This window comes from Sinocyclocheilus anshuiensis, unplaced genomic scaffold, assembly GCF_001515605.1.
Source record: "Sinocyclocheilus anshuiensis isolate Anshui unplaced genomic scaffold, SAMN03320099.WGS_v1.1 scaffold415, whole genome shotgun sequence".
Taxonomy (NCBI): Eukaryota; Metazoa; Chordata; class Actinopteri; order Cypriniformes; family Cyprinidae; genus Sinocyclocheilus; species Sinocyclocheilus anshuiensis.
In genome coordinates, this window is record NW_015552655.1 from 189,621 (window position 1) to 207,845 (window position 18,225).

The following is an 18,225-nucleotide window of genomic DNA, read 5'->3' on the forward strand; positions in this document are numbered from 1 at the left end:
AGGACGTTAGTGTGGCAAGCCCCAAGGACGTTAGTGTGGCAAGCCCCACGGACGATAATGTGCCAGCCCCAGAGCTCGCTCCAGTGCCAGCTCCTCGAAGGCGCTTTGCTGTGCCTGCTCCTCCAGAGCGCCCTCCAGTGCCAACACCACGTAAGCACTACCCTGTTCCCCGGTTCAGCCCAGGAAGGGCTTCTGTTCCCGAGTATAGCCCAGGAAGGGCTCCTGATCCCCAGTTAGACACGCCTTCCGGAGGGGGGCGTTATGTCAGACTCTGTTCCATGTTTTGTGTGTGTCCTGCTCCCCATGTGCCTTCCCATGCCCTTATTTGGTTAGTTTCCTGTTCCTCCCCTGATTAGTTAAGTTCATTGCTCCCAGGTGTGTCTCGTCATCCCCTCCTCCTGTGTGTTTAAAAAGTGTTCCCAGTCCCAAGTTCTCTGTCCGCTGTTAAACGTCTTCCTGAGTTTGTCTCCCTTGGTTCCTGTAAATAAAGTCTTGTTAAAGTATTCTCCAGCGTCTCCTCGTTCCTCGTGTGTGTGCATCGTGACATGTATTAAATACATATTAATATATTATGTATTAAGTTCTTTTACACATTCTGCATATCATTCAAAGTCTTGACAGATTGTAGTGTTTTTCTCGCATGAGGTGCATCAGAGTCACTAACAAACACTGAGAAAGAAAGGCACATTTAAATGGATGAAAGTGAGCTCATCTTGGTCTTTTATCTGTGAGGAAAGAACAAGCCATGTCTCCTGAGAAAAGAGAACAATGCGTTTAGCGATGAGCAGTACCTGAAAGACGACGGCAAAGGAAACAGCAAATCCTCTTTGTGTGGCTTTAACAAGGAGGAAAGCGAATCTAGTTAATTGCACGTATGTGTTTGAGGGTTTTACACAGGTGTTAGTGTGCTCTTTCTCCTGCCAGCTTGTCTTAGATGCAAACTTGAGCCTGTTAGAGACTGTTAAATGCAAGCTCACACCAATACAACAGCCATATGTGCATGCATATACATATGCAAAACAGCATGCATGCAAGCTGAGCTAAAGAGCAGATACAATCACCAAGATCTTATACGCAACCAAACTCCTCATCTTGACATGTTTGGAACACTTCCTGCTCTGTAATTTAAACCTTACACCATGTTTCTTTATCGCTCTGACATGTAAATAATGTAACGCTGTCCAGCACACTAATATCAGTGCAAATACATCAACTGCAGTACAGCGAAATCTCTACAAACTAATGCTTGGTGTAGGAGTTTGCGGATTAGAGAACAGGAGCGACAGAGGCAGAAAGACATAAGACAAAGTAGAATGGACACCTGTACCACGGTGAAATTTAATCACACCAACTCCTCTGACAGCATGCCGATAAGACTGTGATCTCACCCGCTCTCCATTACAGCGAGAGAGAGAGAGAGAGATGGCATAGCAACCACTCTGCATCCCAGAATACTGTCAGAAGTAGACCATGACAACTCAACAGCGATGTGACAGCGAAGCAGGCGATGGAAAAATACAACTTTATATAGAAAACTATAAATACCCCACCTTAATGCTGAGCAAAGTTCAGTGCGGTGGGGAAATGTGCATCTCAAACTCTCCTCTGATGCATCTGTCCTCTAAAGACTTTATGATACAGTATTAAAACTACAATGAGGTGAGAGAAAGAACAGAAGAAAGTAGAAAGCTGTTCATGAAAAGTTGGGAGAATGGAATGGGTCTACATCAGGGATGGGCAACTGGCAGCCCGCGGGCCGGCCCGCTGGATCATATTAGACTCGGATGATCAATTTTAAAACATTTGAAAAGCAAGTCACGTAAAGATTGCTTTCAGTTTATGATGTATGATGTAGAGTTGCACTTGCCTCAAATTTCAAAGGTAAAATTCATAGTCAACAAAAGCTTTTTGCTAAATGCATGACAGAAATGTTTGCACTGGACTATGTTCTTATTAGGGTTTCCGCGGGTCCTTAAAACGTCTTCAGTTAAATTGTTTACATTTAAGGTCATGCAAACTCTTAAATGGTACAAAAAATCTAAATTATAAGAGGTCTTTGGGGACGGAAAAACAAGAATCGCTATATGGATTAATATGACGATTAAACTTCAAAAGGCTACGATTTCACTGAATAAACTTGAGCGCTGCATGTCAGTTTTGTGTACTGCGGTTACCGGGGAAACTGCTATATTTCTGCAGTTTCGAAAGTGAAACCTGCTGGCAGAGAACGAATGTGCTTTTTCAATAAGCCCATCTGCTATTTTTGCTACATATTTTTAAATGTGAACCAGTGGATCGACAAAAAGCTAATGCATTATAAAAATCTAAACAATTAAGGCACTAAGATATATTTATACGATATTTAATATAATAATTAATCGATAATAATTGTTTAAATTAATATAATAATTGATACTTTTGACTCATCCATTTTCTTAAAAATTGTTTAAAGGCTGAAATGTGAAGTGCAGATCTTAAAAAGGTCTTTAAAGGTCTTAAATTTGATTTTAAAAATCCTGCAGATACCAGAGTATTTTATGGTACCATTTGGAATAACTTTTTTTTTTTTTTTAATTAAGCCCTTTTTAACTGTCCTTTTAGGTTGTTTTGAGAATGTTCTGTAGGCTACTAATAAAAAAAAGGACCTCTGTATATTTGTTTGTTGCAAATTTACAGACAATGCAATTGAAATGTTTACATTGGCTTGTCGAGGTAATATTTCTGTCCACTGACAAACAAAGTTTTCCTTCTGAATTAGCATAACTGCACAAGTTTTATACTTAATAAAATCTTTAAAAACAAATGACATTAGTTATACTTTCATTTCCTTCAATAAAAAGGAAATTGAGTAAAACGGCTTAAAAGGTGTGTGGACGTGGATTAGTAATCTGGCCCCTTGGTATAAAGGAGAAAAAATGCTGGCCCTCGTCACTATCAAAGTTGCCCATCCCTGGTCTAGATAGATAGATAGATAGATAGATAGATAAATAATTATATATTTATATTAAATACATAATAATTTTAATAAGTTTTATATTTATACGTTCAATTATAGACGACAGGCGAATGGATGGATGGATGGATGGATGGAACAATAAACAACAGACAGACAATGGATAGATAAGACAATAGATGGATGAATTGCAATAGAAGGAGAAGGAATAGAAGGAGTTCTCTCTCTCTCTCTCTCTCTCTCGGGACTCGGTCTCTCTGGCAGTGTCTTCAGCAGTTGCCACAGTGATGCTCGTGTTGCTGTTGTTCTCTGTTGGTCTCACGGCTCTGTGAATGCGTGCTTGGTTCTGACCTCACGCTTCAGAGACACTGGGCCACAAATATCACCTAAAAACTGGCATATCAGCCACGAATGCACTTGTGAGACACACGCATGGGTCGCTTTTATTTTTGGGTTATTGTTTTGTTGCAGCAATTGTTCTCATCTGACATTTCATCTCATCTACCGAACACCGGAGAGAAAATGTATGAGTTTTTAATATTCGGCTGAGATATCAAAATCGTGTTTGCTCACAATAGGAAGCACACAGTGTTCTTTTTGAACCGGTCTAGTGTGAGACTTCAAGGCTAGAAAAACAGATCCAAGCCATCTGGAGAGAAACACTGAAGGAGAAACACTAGCAGCTTCTGGTCAGTGCGATGACCACGTGTGATGAAATGCACTTTTGAAGGACTCTTACTCTCCAATGCCTCCAAAGCACTTCTCAAAAGCTTGCGATGGGTTTTGATGGAAGGTAATAAATTATTTAAAGCACCCGAGGGAGAGACGTGGCATCTTGAAGGAGGAAGGGTAGTGGTAAGGTTAAGATGGAAAGTGAAAATATATTGATTTCTGTCACTTCTGACCAAATGATGCAAACCAGACTTGATTTATAGCAATTCAGAACTGTTTCCAATAATTTGGCTCTTCATTATGAACTAATTCCTCATTGAATATTGAATAGCAATGAAGATAATTTATCATATGTGACCCTGGATCACAAAACCAGTCTTAAGTAGCACAGGTATATATGTAGCAACAGCCAACAATACATTGTATGGGTCAGAATTATCCATTTTTCTTTTATGCCAAAAATCATTAGGATATTAAGTAAAGATCATGTTCCATGAAGATATTTTGTAAATTTTCTACAGTAAATATATCAAAACTTAATTTTTGATTAGTAATATGCATTGCTAAGAACTTCATTTGGACAACTTTAAAGGCGATTTTCTCAATATTTCGATTTTTTTGCACCCTCAGATTCCAGATTTTCAAATAGTTGTATCTCGGCCAAATATTGTCCTACCCTAACAAACCATACATCAATGGAAAGCTCATTTATTCAACTTTGATGTGAAATCGCAATTTGTTATCAGTGTTATCATTTGACACTGAAGTTATGATACACCTATCAACATAACAACATAAATGCTATAAATAAATGCTATAAATGCTCAGAAAAAGCACACGTCAGACAAGCGCGCGAATGAAACATTTAACCGGCAAGGCTTTAAAGCAGATGCAAATAATGTACTTTTGTGACAGCGAATAAGTACAGTGTCCTGTGAGAGTAAGTCTACCGCTGAGTTAACGCTGATGTGAATGCATGTGGCGTTGTACAGTATATTGAGATGGAGGCGCCAGAACTGCAATTGATAGAATATGCGCTGTAGCACCATACTACGATATTTCTTCAAAAGCAGATCGTGGAGACATTTTTATCATCCACGATCAAAAATCGTCATATCGCACACCCTTATTCAGAATTATGGATTGACATTTACAGTCCACTATTACTGACAAGGACATCTAACTAAAGACAGTCTTCATTATCTAAGCAGTCTAAATGTTTGAGATAATCAATGGTAGACGGTCTGAAGAAACCTTTGGTTATCCATAGGAAAAACATCCTATTATTGCTCCCTGGAGCTGAAACATCAACACACGAGGCAGTCTTACAAAGTTGCCCATTTTTTGCAGTGTTACTCACTGATGTCACCTTCACTATTTCCCAGCACAAAAACATCACAAGCTGCTTCAGGAAACGAAACAATTCCGGTCTGAGAAAGATGGAAATGAAGACTGATCGGCTCTTTGAAAGCCAGTTAGATTTTGGAGGACGCTTGAGTAAGAAGATTCGCATCTGAGACTCATTGCATGAATCTCCATACCTGTTAGACCAGCGAATTCATCAGGATAATTGAGGCTAATTAAAGTTTTAGAACTCAAAATCACATGCAAGGGTAACAGCACAAGCTAATTCAATTCAACTCTAAACTACATCAGTTTAGATGCATTTATCTCATCAGACCTAAAATAACATCGCATGAGACTCACAAATTAATAGGATAGTCACCAATGGATGAAAAACTGAAGTATCTGTAAGTTATTCAAGTAGCAAGGGAAATAAAATGAAAATTGAAAAATATATGTAAAGGACTATACACTACAGTATATTCTAATCAGCACCAAACATGTCTAAATAAAGGATGATGTACAGCCTGATACAGAAACTCTCTGGTCCTGACTCTATATGATCAGTAACATACATATATTTCATAATATATGTTACCCTGGAGCACAAAAGCAGTCTTAAATCGCTGGGGTATATTTGTAGCAATAGCCAAAAACACATTGTATGAGTAAAAATTATAGATTTTTCTTTTATGCCAAAAATCATTAGGATATTAAGTAAAGATCATGTTCCATGAAGATATTTTGTAAATTTCCGACTGTAAATATACCAAAACTTTATTTTTGATTAGTAATATGCATTGCTAAGAACTTCATTTGGACAGCTTTAAAGATGATTTTCTCAATATTCTGATTTTTTTGCACCCTCAGATTCCTGCATTGCTACATTTGGACAGCTTTAAAGATGATTTTCTCAATATTCTGATTTTTTTGCACCCTCAGATTCCAGATTTTCATATATTATATTTTCATATAATATCTCGGCCAAATATTGTCCTATCCTAACAAACCATACATCAATGGAAAGCTTATTTATTCAGCTTTCAGGTGACACTGAAGCTATGATACACCTGTTTACACATTAGCAAGTCTCATGAAAAAACGTACTGTGGTGATACCATGTTACGTCGATATAAAACATGATACTGAGTGTTATATATTATGTTACCATGGTATTATCCAAGGTATTTGCAAGAATACCACACTGTAAAGAGCAGTAACGTGTAGTTGTCATGTTAATGTGTGATTTTCTACCTGATCTGACAGGGAGTAATCTAATACACTCAGGTGAATTCTGTCATAATATTTCTGACAGGAATAAACCGTTACCTGAAAAGCGCGGTACAGCCATGGCGGCACAAGTCCCCCAAAAAAACAAAAACAAAAAACATAGTAGGCTATTCTGTAAGTATAATACTGTAAATAAACACAAACTTACTTTGACTTTCGAATTTCCTGATGATTGTGTCGAGGAAAGTGTTTTGCGGCGCGACGTGCCCCCGTCGAACCGGCATCCTCCCGCGCGCAGTCCAGCGGAGTGTCTCGAGCTCAAGCTGACCTTCCCGCCACTCTCTTCGCGCCCTGGGCACGCGAGGCTCCGCACAGCGACAACTTCATCAGCAGCGCTCAACGCTCACTTATCCAAACAGCAGCTTCCGGTTTCTAAACGCGAATGGGGGATTGTTTACATGTGGGATGCTGAACTCTGTGTGACTGGAACGCGCTCGCGAGGTAACGTACCCTAATTTTTACCATAGTTGAGTCCTCGGGTATCCCTTGCGCTCTTCTCAGTTTTTATTCGGTGAAAAAAAAAGCGCTTCGAAGAAAAGAGATGCGATTCTACGTGTATCGCGCCTGGGGTCTCGCGCTCCTTCCGTTTCGATGGTGACCAACAACAACGAGCGCCTACAAATATCGCTAAACTTAAATAATTAGGCTACTGTTCTGAATAGGAAGCGTGGTGTCTGCATCTATTTAATTACAAATATCGCTAAACTTAATTACTGTTCTGAATAGGATTATACAGAACAGCGATATACGCAGTTATAATAATAAAAAAAAGCGGTATTTCAAAAGCGCAAAACTACAGATAAATAACGATTGTAGAAATCATAAATAGGCATATAGTTCATTTCAATCCGTGCCATTCGGCTCCTTTCGCAGGTGTCGAACCCTTGATGTCGCCATGCCCTGGGCTTCAGTGGAAACGGCCAGAAATCACGGGTCGCAGATCAAAGGTAAACTGGGATACTTCACGCTTGTCCAGACTCCATGCGCGATCTCCTGACTCACCTGGCAGTTGTAGCTTTTTGCGCTTTGTTTTGCACAAACAGAGTCGCGCTGTCAAACTGTACATGATACGTCACCGGCGATGCACGCTCGGTGGACGTGGGGTTTCCCTGCGCCGTCACGCGCGTGCAGACAAAAGGCGCTCCTCGTGGACATAACGGCAGTACTGTGCGTTTGCGCGGAGGTTTTCAGTGCAATAACATCGATTTCGCAACTTCTTTCCAATTAGCGCGAGAGGCCAAAACAGTGGAGTTCTACACTCTAAGCGAAATCTATCTTCATGTGATTTGTTTGGGTGCGCGAGATGGGCTTCACAAGGGGGCGCGGCGCTTTTTACCCATATTTAGTCAGACTGTCTTTGAAGCATCCCAGCAGTGAGATCTTCCAGCCTCCTCCCCATCAATCCCTTTCATTCACTATCGGCAAATGGTCATAAGGCGAATGCACACATGACACACTTTCACAAGGTGCAAATGCAATAATTAGGATGCATTTGTGCTTTTTTTTCTTCTTCAATACACTTCCAACCATGTCTGATTTACTGTTGAAAATAAACCCACTAATACTGAAAAGGTTAGTTTAATTGCTGCATCAAAAATCAAAGAGAAAACTGCAGTTCATTGCACTTTATCAATCATTTTGAATTGCATTATTGATGAAGAAAATAGTTTCAATTAAAAATCATAAAATGACTGAAATGAGTAATGAATACATTGTTAGGTGGTTAGAATTTTAAATTTTACTTGGAAATGTAAAATGGCTACAGAATAGATTGAGTGCATTTAGAAATAAATAATATCCGAAAATATTTGATGTAAGAAAGTATATATAAAATAAAGTTTTAAATATCAAACCAGTGTGTTTAATAAATCTATCCACTTAAGTAAAAACAGCTGTTCATTACACCTTTTTATGATACAAAAAATTGCTACAAACATTTATTAAAGAAATAATTTGTCATGAAATGTGAAAGAAGATTTTCTTTGGCAATAATAATAATTAATTTCTTTATAATCAACAGAGCTAGTATAATAAAGAGCATTTCATTAAAATGCAAACAGTAAAGCCTGAAAAAAGTAATAAATCATAACATAATTTAAAGGCTGTACAGAATGTAGATCTCGTAGAGCTTTAGGAAATATTAAATAGAAAAGATTCGGTCATATAATGACAAGCTACATGAAGAACACTGGACAAATACGAGGACGCAGCATCTGTCCATTCATCAGTGGCCATTCAGCGTCTCGACAGGTCTCCGCCTGCGGAAAGTGGAAAAGCAGATGAACAAATCTGTGAATTTGGCAGCTCTGGGAGTATTTTAACCTGGAATCTTGATTCATACCTTTCTGAAAGTTCACTGTATGCCCTGAGCATAAGCTGCACATGACAAATTAATTGAATATGCATTCAGTGGCCTGAATCAGAGTCAGCACCCATGGTAACATTTAGTCCCTGAAACACTGCAAAAAGTGATTCTTACTCATTATTTTTGTCTTGTTTTGTTACTTGAGATGTAAAGTAATACAATTTAATCAGATTTGGAGAAATGTAGCATTGCATCACTTGCTCACCAATGGATGCTCTGCAGTGAATGGGTGCCGTCAGAATAAGAGTCCAAACAGCTGATAAAAACATCACAATAATCCACACCACTCCAGTCCATCAGTTAACATCTGGAGAAGACAAAAGCTGGAACAATTCCATCAATACGTTTTTAACTAAAATACGAGTCCGTAATCTATAATAATGCTTCCTCCAGTGAAAAAGTCTGAACCAGGAGAGAAATCTGCACAGAGCAAGCATCATTTACAAGCCAAAACAGTTCTGAACAAAAATGTGTGTGGTTTTTGATGTGAGACAACAGGAGATTCTTTTTTGGGGGGGGGGGTATTATGGACACATATTTTAGCCAGAAGCATCTTAATGATGGATTTGTTTCAGCTTTTGTCTTCTCCAGATGTTAACTGATGGACTGGAGTGGTGTGGATTATTGTGATGTTTTTATCAGCTGTTTGGACTCTCATTCTGACGGCACCCATTCACTGCAGAGCATCTATTGGTGAGCAAGTGATGCAATGCTACATTTCTCCAAACCTGATGAAGAAACAAACTCATCCTAATCTTGTGTGGCCTAAAGGTGAGTACATTTTCAGCTAATTTTTTTTTTTGAGTGACCTATTCCTTTAAGTGGGTTTATGCCTAAAACAAGACAAAAATGAAAAATTAACTTGTGTTTTTCCTTAGAATAAAGTTTATTGGCATTTTTTTTTTTTCTTGTATTAAGCATGAACTTAATTTTGATACTTTTTTTTTTTCTTTTTTTTTAGAAAACAATACTTGTCATTGTGCATCTCAAGTGGGTCAAATGGATCTTGATTTAAGAATGTTTAGATATTTGTACTGGAAAACAATAGAAATGAAAAGACTTAGGAAGAAAAACATTTTTGCAATGCATCATTATATATTTAACCAACATAACTGCAAGCAGTGATGACAAACAGATGTCAGCCTGGTAAGTTCTTGCTTATTGGTTGGAAATTGTAATTACGACGTGACTTGGTTGGAATAAAACTGACATCTCAAGCTATTTCATATTTCACTCTTTTTCACTTCTCAACAAAGACAGGAAGCTCTTAGCGCTAGTGCCAAACAATAAAGAGCAAAGGAAGTGCATTATGTGTGTAATTGATGCTTTGTGTGTATTTTATCATTCTTGTGGTGCCACAGGGAATTATGGGAAATAGTGTGGTCGCGAAAGCCTGTCGCCTCATGAAGTGGCTAAATGACTGTTCTAGGAAGCTTTATGGCTGTTTTTCATCAACAATACATAATGCACTCAAGCTAAATTGAACAACATTCACAATGGCAGTTTAATTACGATCAGTATATCAGATTCTTTAACTGGCACGCCCTCCACTTGAAGAAAATCCACAGTTTCCACACTGGTGCCGTTCATTTGAGCCCGTCTCGTAAACCCCATCATAATGTCACGACTTGAAAGTTGCATAAGTCAGACAGACGATCTCTTCTGGGCCCAAAAAAATTTGCTATTCAAACGTTATTTCATTTTTCGAACAAATTTTGCAGCATTGTCTACACAGCCCACGAGCGTATCGGTAAATATCAATCTGCATGAAATGGCTCCATGATGCCGTACGATAAAAAATGCGACCCCTCTAAGTGAAGTCCCAGAGATTCAATTAGCTAATGAGATCAATCGCAGTGATGAATGACTAAACACTGACGAGAAGCAGCCTGATGAAATTAGGCATGTAGGAAACGCAGCGTACATTACAATGAGGGTGGCACCGTCTCATTACAGCCTGCTCATTATAGCATGAGAACATCATGTTTTGGTTATGAATTTATCTTTGACATAATAGAAATACTGCAGACCCTTCAGAGATGACCATTAAACATCATGAATAATTCATGTACGCCAACGTCAATGAAGTTAATGAGAAGAGTTTGCTGATATTAATTACATAAATGGTTACTTCACCCAAAAATCATCTACACACCCTCAAGTTGCTCCAACCTCATATCATATTCTTTCTTTTCTCTGTGAAATACAAAAGGAGACATTCGGCTCAATGTCTGAGCTTCTGTTTTTCATACAGTGAAGTTATACTTGGAGAAAAAAGCACAACAAAAGCAGTTTGCAAGTCGTCTGAAGTCATACGATAGCTTTTTTTGTTATGGATAGGCTTGATTTTAATTGTTCTCCTGCATTATCAGTGAAAAACTGTTTACATTTCAGTCTGTTTCTCACCAAAAGTTTCTTTAAATTACTTTTTTCTACCAAATAATATTTCAACTATAAAGTAATACTTGTGTCTCTAAGTATATATATGCCCACACTGATTTATGAAATAAATGATTTGTAAGCCTAAATGCCTGTTTAAGTAATTACTGTGTGTCTACTCTGAAAATTGAAGTGAATTTGATCATTTTAGTTGGCTTTATTCTACAGTGCTTCAATTTATCTGTTTATTTTTGGAAAATAAAATATATTTTACATGGTAAATAGTCTAAAAATGTATGTATATGACTTTATGTGTATATACTTTTATATGTATATACTGAAACATTACTATTTGTTAGAAAAAAGTTCAAGAAAGCTATATGGGTAAAAACAAATAGACAAAAGTATTGAGTATTTATTAAGTATATTAATAAATTTAATTACAAGTAAAGTCATCTTCAAAAAAACCCTCATTAATTTAGCAGATAATTAATAATTCAATTGAATAATTCACAATAATATTGCCCCTGCAAAGATTTATTACATAACGTGCAAAACGTTTAAGTAATCAGTGAATCTACTCAACTAGTTGAATTGAATTTTATCAAATTAGTTGCTTTAATTTATAGTAGTTCAATGTATCCATTTATTTTTGGAAGATACAAAAATATATTTTGCATAGTAAATAGTCTAAGAATGTATGTATATGAATTATTGAGTACATATTTTGCATTTTTTTCTTATTGCAACAGTTTAACAAAATGTTTTTAAAAAGCTACAAACACTTGAAAAATAATGCACATTTTCAAGGTGCCTAAACTGTGTTTTTGGTCCTTTTTGGAGCTTGACAGTATAAATCCCCATCCACTTTTCTTGTATTGAAACAGAAGCACAGATATTCTGCCTAATATCATTTGTTTTCGTCAAAAGCAAACCCTTCTCTTGGGCCGTTTGTCCTCATAAACTGCCATGCGTTAACACCACGTCAATCTTTCCAAACAAAGCAGAGAGGAGATTCAACCCCTGATGTCAGAGACACAGAATGTTGTTTGAGGCCGTTTCCTCTGGCATTACCCACCCTGGCAGCTGGTGCACTCGCAGCTGTGTATGACGGGCAGAACGACGGGCTCGACGTCTCCGCTGGCGCACTGCAGGCTGAGGAAGCGCACGGGGTTCTGCGGGTCCAGCCTGTAGCTGCAGCAGTCACAGAACGCCTGCAGATACGGCTCCTGAGAGAGAGAGAGACACGTTATCAGAGGCCAGAACGGACAGGAAAAGAGCCAAACCCACGGATAACAATCCAAATTGTATTCACGCTACATTTGCCTAAATGCCAATGGCCTGCTCTTTTTGATGGAGCGGAATGGTGGGATCATTTAGAGCGTGTTCGCTCTCTCTGAGCCCATTAGGAGATGCAGAAGGAGAGGGCAGATGTGAAGACAAAAGAGGGAAAAGAGAGGTGCGAGTTTGCCGTTGAAGCTAGAGCGTGGCGACTGGGCAGACTGGTTTCCATGGCAACCTGACAGAAGTTTCCAGATCAAACACATTTTAAAATAGTTGCAGCAAACATTCACACTGATGAAACATTTAAATCAAGAACAAAGAACACAAGCCAGGTTCAATTTGGCGCTTTAGTGCTGTTAGAAATCAGTGACTGATTGTTATGTACAGCATGAAAAGGTACCAGACTTGATGGGGATTCGTTTGGGAGTTTAATATAGTATGAATCTGATCAAATATTTACCACAGTCATAAACAATCTGGATGAACTGTTATATTATTTACTGTGATACAAGGTTAGATCAATACTGTTAACCATAAAACATATTATGGGTGCATTATATATCCATCTTGACCAATATTAGGATTTATCTTAGATCATCAATGGTATGATATCAAGGAATATTATTTAAAAATAAATAATATAAACAGTAGTTTTAGAAGTAATAAACAGTTATCCATCTTTTCTACTGAAATAAGACAATAAATAAATAATTTTGATATCTTTTTTGTACAGCATGTAAAATTTATTTAGTTTTTATATATATTTATACATAATTTTGAATAATTTTCCTATCTATCTATCTATCTATCATATATCTTTATCACTCTCTCTCTCTCTCTCTCTCTATATATATATATATGTATATATATATATGTAGACTGATACATCCAAGATGAATTGAGGCATCATTTATTTATTGTTATTTCAGTGGAAAATATAACCGTTTATTAATTGTAAATCTAAAAAAAGTATAAAAATGCAATACAATGTTCCCTGATATCATTTAGTACACCATTGATCTATAATATGTTTTATGGTTAACAGTATTAATCTAACAATGTAATTAATATAACAGTGTATAGTTATTGACCAAACATTTTATGCCACCAGTATTAGGCAGACTTTCCACATTGATGCATTTATAACACACAATGCATCCAAAATCTATAAGCAGAATAATTCGTAAGTAGATAAGAATCTAGATTGATGCATACGTTAATAACCTGTGTAAGTTCATGCAGCACTTCACAGTTCAGAGATCAGAGTTCATGAACGACACGGCGACACACACCTCCAGAATGACATCGGTCCGGGACAAACAGCGCCCTCTGCAGAAGCTGACCTCCACGTTGTCCAGGCGACAGTCGCCCTTGGTGATGTTCCTGACCTCAGTGTAACGACGGCACTCGGCAACCGGATCCCCTGGAGACGAGAAAGTGATGTCCACAGGAGGAAATAGGACAGAAGAAGAGAGAGAGAGAGAGAGAGAGACAGCAATTAACAGAAGAACATACAGAAGAAGAATTACAATCAAAAGAATCACATTTGATTTAATGAAGGCTCTCAAGACAGATGAGAGAATAATCTTTGTTTTTGTTATGTTTCATTCAAATATAATAACTTGCCTCATCTCAGAAACCACTTGCAGCCTATTTTTCAACCACCTGTCATTTTCATCACTTTTCTCCATCCAACTGATTCCTGATAGATAAAATCTAAATATCCAGTTTCCCTCAGAAATACATCATATTACAGAAGTAAAGTGGGTTAAATTGCATTTCATGTTGACTTTAATTTACACTTATCATACAAAAAAATGAAAACATCCAAATGTATTAAAATTACCAACCCAAACATGCAAAATGATTCGTATAGTTTGAATAGGACAACTGATAATTTTGTAAATGCATAAACAACATTGTTATACTTTTTAATGGTAACACTTTACAATAATATAATAGCATTAGTTAATGCATTTAACTAAAATTAACTAACAATGAGAAATATATTTGTTACAGCATGTATTAATCTGTCAACGTTAATTAATAAAAATACAACAATTCATTGTTAGTTCACGTTAGCTAATAAATAATATTAACAGATACAATATTTGTTTATATTATTACAGTATTAGTAGTAGTAGTACAATATTATTATATTAATATAATTATAATATAAATTATATATTATTATTATTAATGTATTATTATATTATTCGTAGTATAATAATAATAATTATTATTTTAATAACATTTACAGAGTTAATTAATGTTAAAACCTTATTGTAAGGTGTAGGAATTGGGATAAATGTAAAAATAGGAATGTTTTCTATTACCAGTCACATAACTATATGACAGAATAGCACCATAGAGTTTCATTTTATTTGACTTCAACCAGTTGGAAAGCATTTCTTCCTGCATTTTAAAATTGATAATCCTATTATGTTTCCACTCTAACTAACCATGCATGATTATATGGCTAGTAGTATTTTAATATTTGCATTCAGCTTTGATTTATAAGATTCGCTCCTGCATTTGAATGTGGTTGTTACTCCTGAAACTTTCCAGTGCACTGCACGATTTGAGAGTTTTGGAACGTGTCAGCATTTTTATATCGCACAAATTACCCGAACGGATCCTTTCAGTGGAGAAGAACTTACACCGTCCTGCAATCTCTGGAATGTAGTTACACGGCTGGATCTGGAGTCGGGCTGTAGTTTGACTAGCTAAAGCTCCAGTATACTTAATGATGTGTACTACACCAATCGTCTGTGGCACATGAGAAGTGCTGACAAACATCAGCGAACGACTGCAGGCTCACTCTTCCCTATTAGTGGGATACTGTGTGACTCTTACCTGGAAACTCTCTGCGGCACACGGGACAGCAGCTCTCCGCTTCCAGCACCTTCACTTCACCCTGGAAAACAGAGCAGGAGAGAAAGCATATCAGAGGTGCAGGTGGCTGAGAATAGCTCGCCGGTGGGATGGACGGATGCTGACAGTACAGACGAGCATCAGGCTGTGACAGCCTCCATACGACTGCCACAGGGGCTCAGATGTTTACACTGAAAATATAGAGTAAAACTGAGAATCCACAGGTAATGTATGACATGTTTTGGTTTGTTTGGCTTGTTATTCAAATATATACACTCTAAAAAATGCTGGGTTAAATGCAACCCAGTGTTGGGTAAAATATGGACAAACCCAGCGATTGGGTTCTTTTGACCCAGCGGTTGGATTAAATGTTAGTAACCCAAATGTTGGGTCAAAACAACCCAATCCCTGGGTTTGTCCATATTTTACCCAACACTGGGTTGCATTTAACCCAGCATTTTTTAGAGTGTACACACACAATGCATATGGGCAGATGACATTTACATTGGAATATGATTATTCAATGTGACCTACAGTGTATCAATCACATTTATGCATCATGCAAAAGTACCTGTCAACTAAGTTTATTTTCTACAAATTTTTCCCATAAGGATTTTTAAAAAGTCTTTGTTTAAGAATTATAAGCAATGAACCAAACCAACCATCCATCTACGAGGCAGGACTATAATTATAATGATAATTATAATGACCTAAATCTAAAACAAAAAAAAATTATAATTTAATTGAAATAAAATAAAATAAAATAAAATAGAATGAACGAACGAACGAATGAATGAATAATAATAAAAAAAATAAATAAATAAAAGAAAGAAAGAAAAATAAAAAATAAAACTTATGTTATCTAGTTGACAAGGTATTTCTCATTTTCATTTAGGTTAACCTGATGTACTAAAATAACTAAAACTGGACTAAAAAACAATAATAAAAAAACTATATAGACATTAAAAAACTGACAAAAGCACACAAAAAAATGACTAAAACTTTAAAAATGAAATATAAAAATAAAACTACATTCTAAACATTAATAAAAACTGCCATATTATCTCAACGATACGAAAATAACACTTCTATTACAAACCCTGATTTGAATAAAAAAAGAATTAAAAAATCGGACAAAGAGACAAAGGCACAAGACAGCTTAGTGAGGGAAACGACTACAGTCGAATTAACTAACAATCAAATTAAGAGCGATGGAGAAATATAGAACTATTCATTTAAAAGTTGTTGATTATATGGTTATCAGTATTTTTATTATTATTATTATTAATTATTTGCATTTGCGTTGTTTGTTTGCAGCTCTCCTGCATTTGAATGCAATTGTTACTCCAGAAACTTTCCAGTGCACTGCATGATTTGAGAGTTTTCACTGTTTAAACACATCAGCATTTTTATACCTCACAATTTATCTGAACTATCTGACTGTTTGCAACTTTGAAAACTCTTTTTATTATATTTCTGGAATTCGGTTTGGTGCCGCCACAGGCAGAGAAATGAAACACTATGAAAGTCCAGTCTGCGTTTATTTCAGTCAGTGATGATTAGTTTGGAATTAAGAGGAACACTCCTTCAGTGAGGTGTGACATTTATGTGCCGGCGGCAGAACTGCAAATTGGGTAATTTGATTTGGACTGAATAAAGAAGAACAAATCGTCTAGGAACCAGAGGGAGTATTTTTAGTTTTTCTTTCAACAGATCTGCTCCCAGTGATCCGCAGGAGCCCAGAGGAGATGTTGGGTTCCTCTGAGACGCTGCAGAAGCTTCGGAGACGTCCAGGCGTCACTCCAGAGCCATCTGGGACATTATCCCTGACCGGAGCTGTTGCCTGGACAACGGGTCGGTCTATTTCCAGCATCTGGTCCTCTAACGGCATCCTGTACTCATTACTGATGCAAGGCTATTCACTGATTATTTGGCCGACGCATGTGAAACCGAACAGCAGCGGATGTCTAACGGAGAATATACCGGAGAAATGTCAAATCTTTCTGTGTGTGAGGTGAAGGAAAGCGAATATGAAAGACAAACAACACATTTCATACCTCAGAGCAGTGAAGGGGAGGACAGTTTGATTGACAGTGTTTCTGGCCATTGATACAGCGACAGGACTGACAGCCATCCACCCACTCGGACCCCGGCTGTGACACACAAAACACACGTTAAATTCATTCATATTTACATTAATGTGCTTGGACAGACACTTCCTACTAAAATAAGTTCTAGATAATATTTTGTGCCTGTGTTTTGCATTTATTAGTGTATTAATAGTAGTATCATAATAGTGTATAATATTCACAATAGTGTATCTGTATATTAAAATATATATAAAAAATTATTTAAAATATATTTATAAAATATGTATAATATTTAATATATATTGCTATTACCATTTTAATTAATACTTTTATTCAGCAAGGATGCATTAAATTGAACAATAGTGTCAGTAAAGACATTTATAATGTTACAAAAGATTTCTATTTCAAATAAATGCTGTTCTTCTGAACTTTCTATTCATCTGTGAATCCTGAAAATTAAAATGTATCGCACTTTCCACAAAAATATGAAGCAGCACAACTGTTTTCAGCATTGATAATAATCAGAAATGTTTCTTGAGCAGCAAATCAGCATATTAGAATGATTTCTGAAGATCATGTGACACTGAAGACTGGAGTAATGATGCTGAAAATACAGCTGCGCATCACAGGAATAAATTATATTTTAACAGATATTCACACAGAAAACAGTTATTTTAAATTGCAATAATTTTTCAGTTTTATCGATCAAATAAATGCAAGAGCAACATAAGAGCAAAAAAACATTCATTTTTTAACAAGTATTAGTTATCATTAGTTCATTATATTTTTAGTTCTTTTTAGAATTTAGAATTTTTAGATTTTTTGTTGTTGTTGTATTTCTTAGAATAACATTGGTCAATCATTCATAATAAAACCAGGAACATGAATTAATAAAGTAAATAGGTATATTTAAGTTAAGAATCAAATACTACAACAGGTTCTTTTGAATGTAGAGTTTGTAAATATTGATCTGC

At 36.5% G+C, this 18,225-nt stretch overlaps 2 protein-coding genes across 2 annotated transcripts in view; both read right to left on the minus strand.

Moving 5' to 3' along the window:
• The window catches only part of LOC107667232 (potassium voltage-gated channel subfamily H member 2-like), a 134,268-nt gene extending 127,739 nt beyond the window's left edge, over positions 1 to 6,529 (minus strand). Inside the window, exon 1 of the mRNA XM_016458857.1 lies at positions 6,408 to 6,529. Coding sequence (XP_016314343.1) covers positions 6,408 to 6,483 — 76 coding nt within the window. The 5' untranslated portion in view covers positions 6,484 to 6,529. The remainder of the gene's footprint in view (positions 1 to 6,407) is intronic.
• Positions 6,530 to 12,073: 5,544 nt separating this feature from the next.
• Positions 12,074 to 18,225, minus strand: part of sspo (SCO-spondin) — a 95,431-nt gene continuing 89,279 nt past the window's right edge. Inside the window, 4 exon segments of the mRNA XM_016458678.1 lie at positions 12,074 to 12,232; positions 13,580 to 13,710; positions 15,144 to 15,204; positions 17,219 to 17,314. Of these exon segments, the coding sequence (XP_016314164.1) occupies positions 12,074 to 12,232; positions 13,580 to 13,710; positions 15,144 to 15,204; positions 17,219 to 17,314 (447 nt within the window).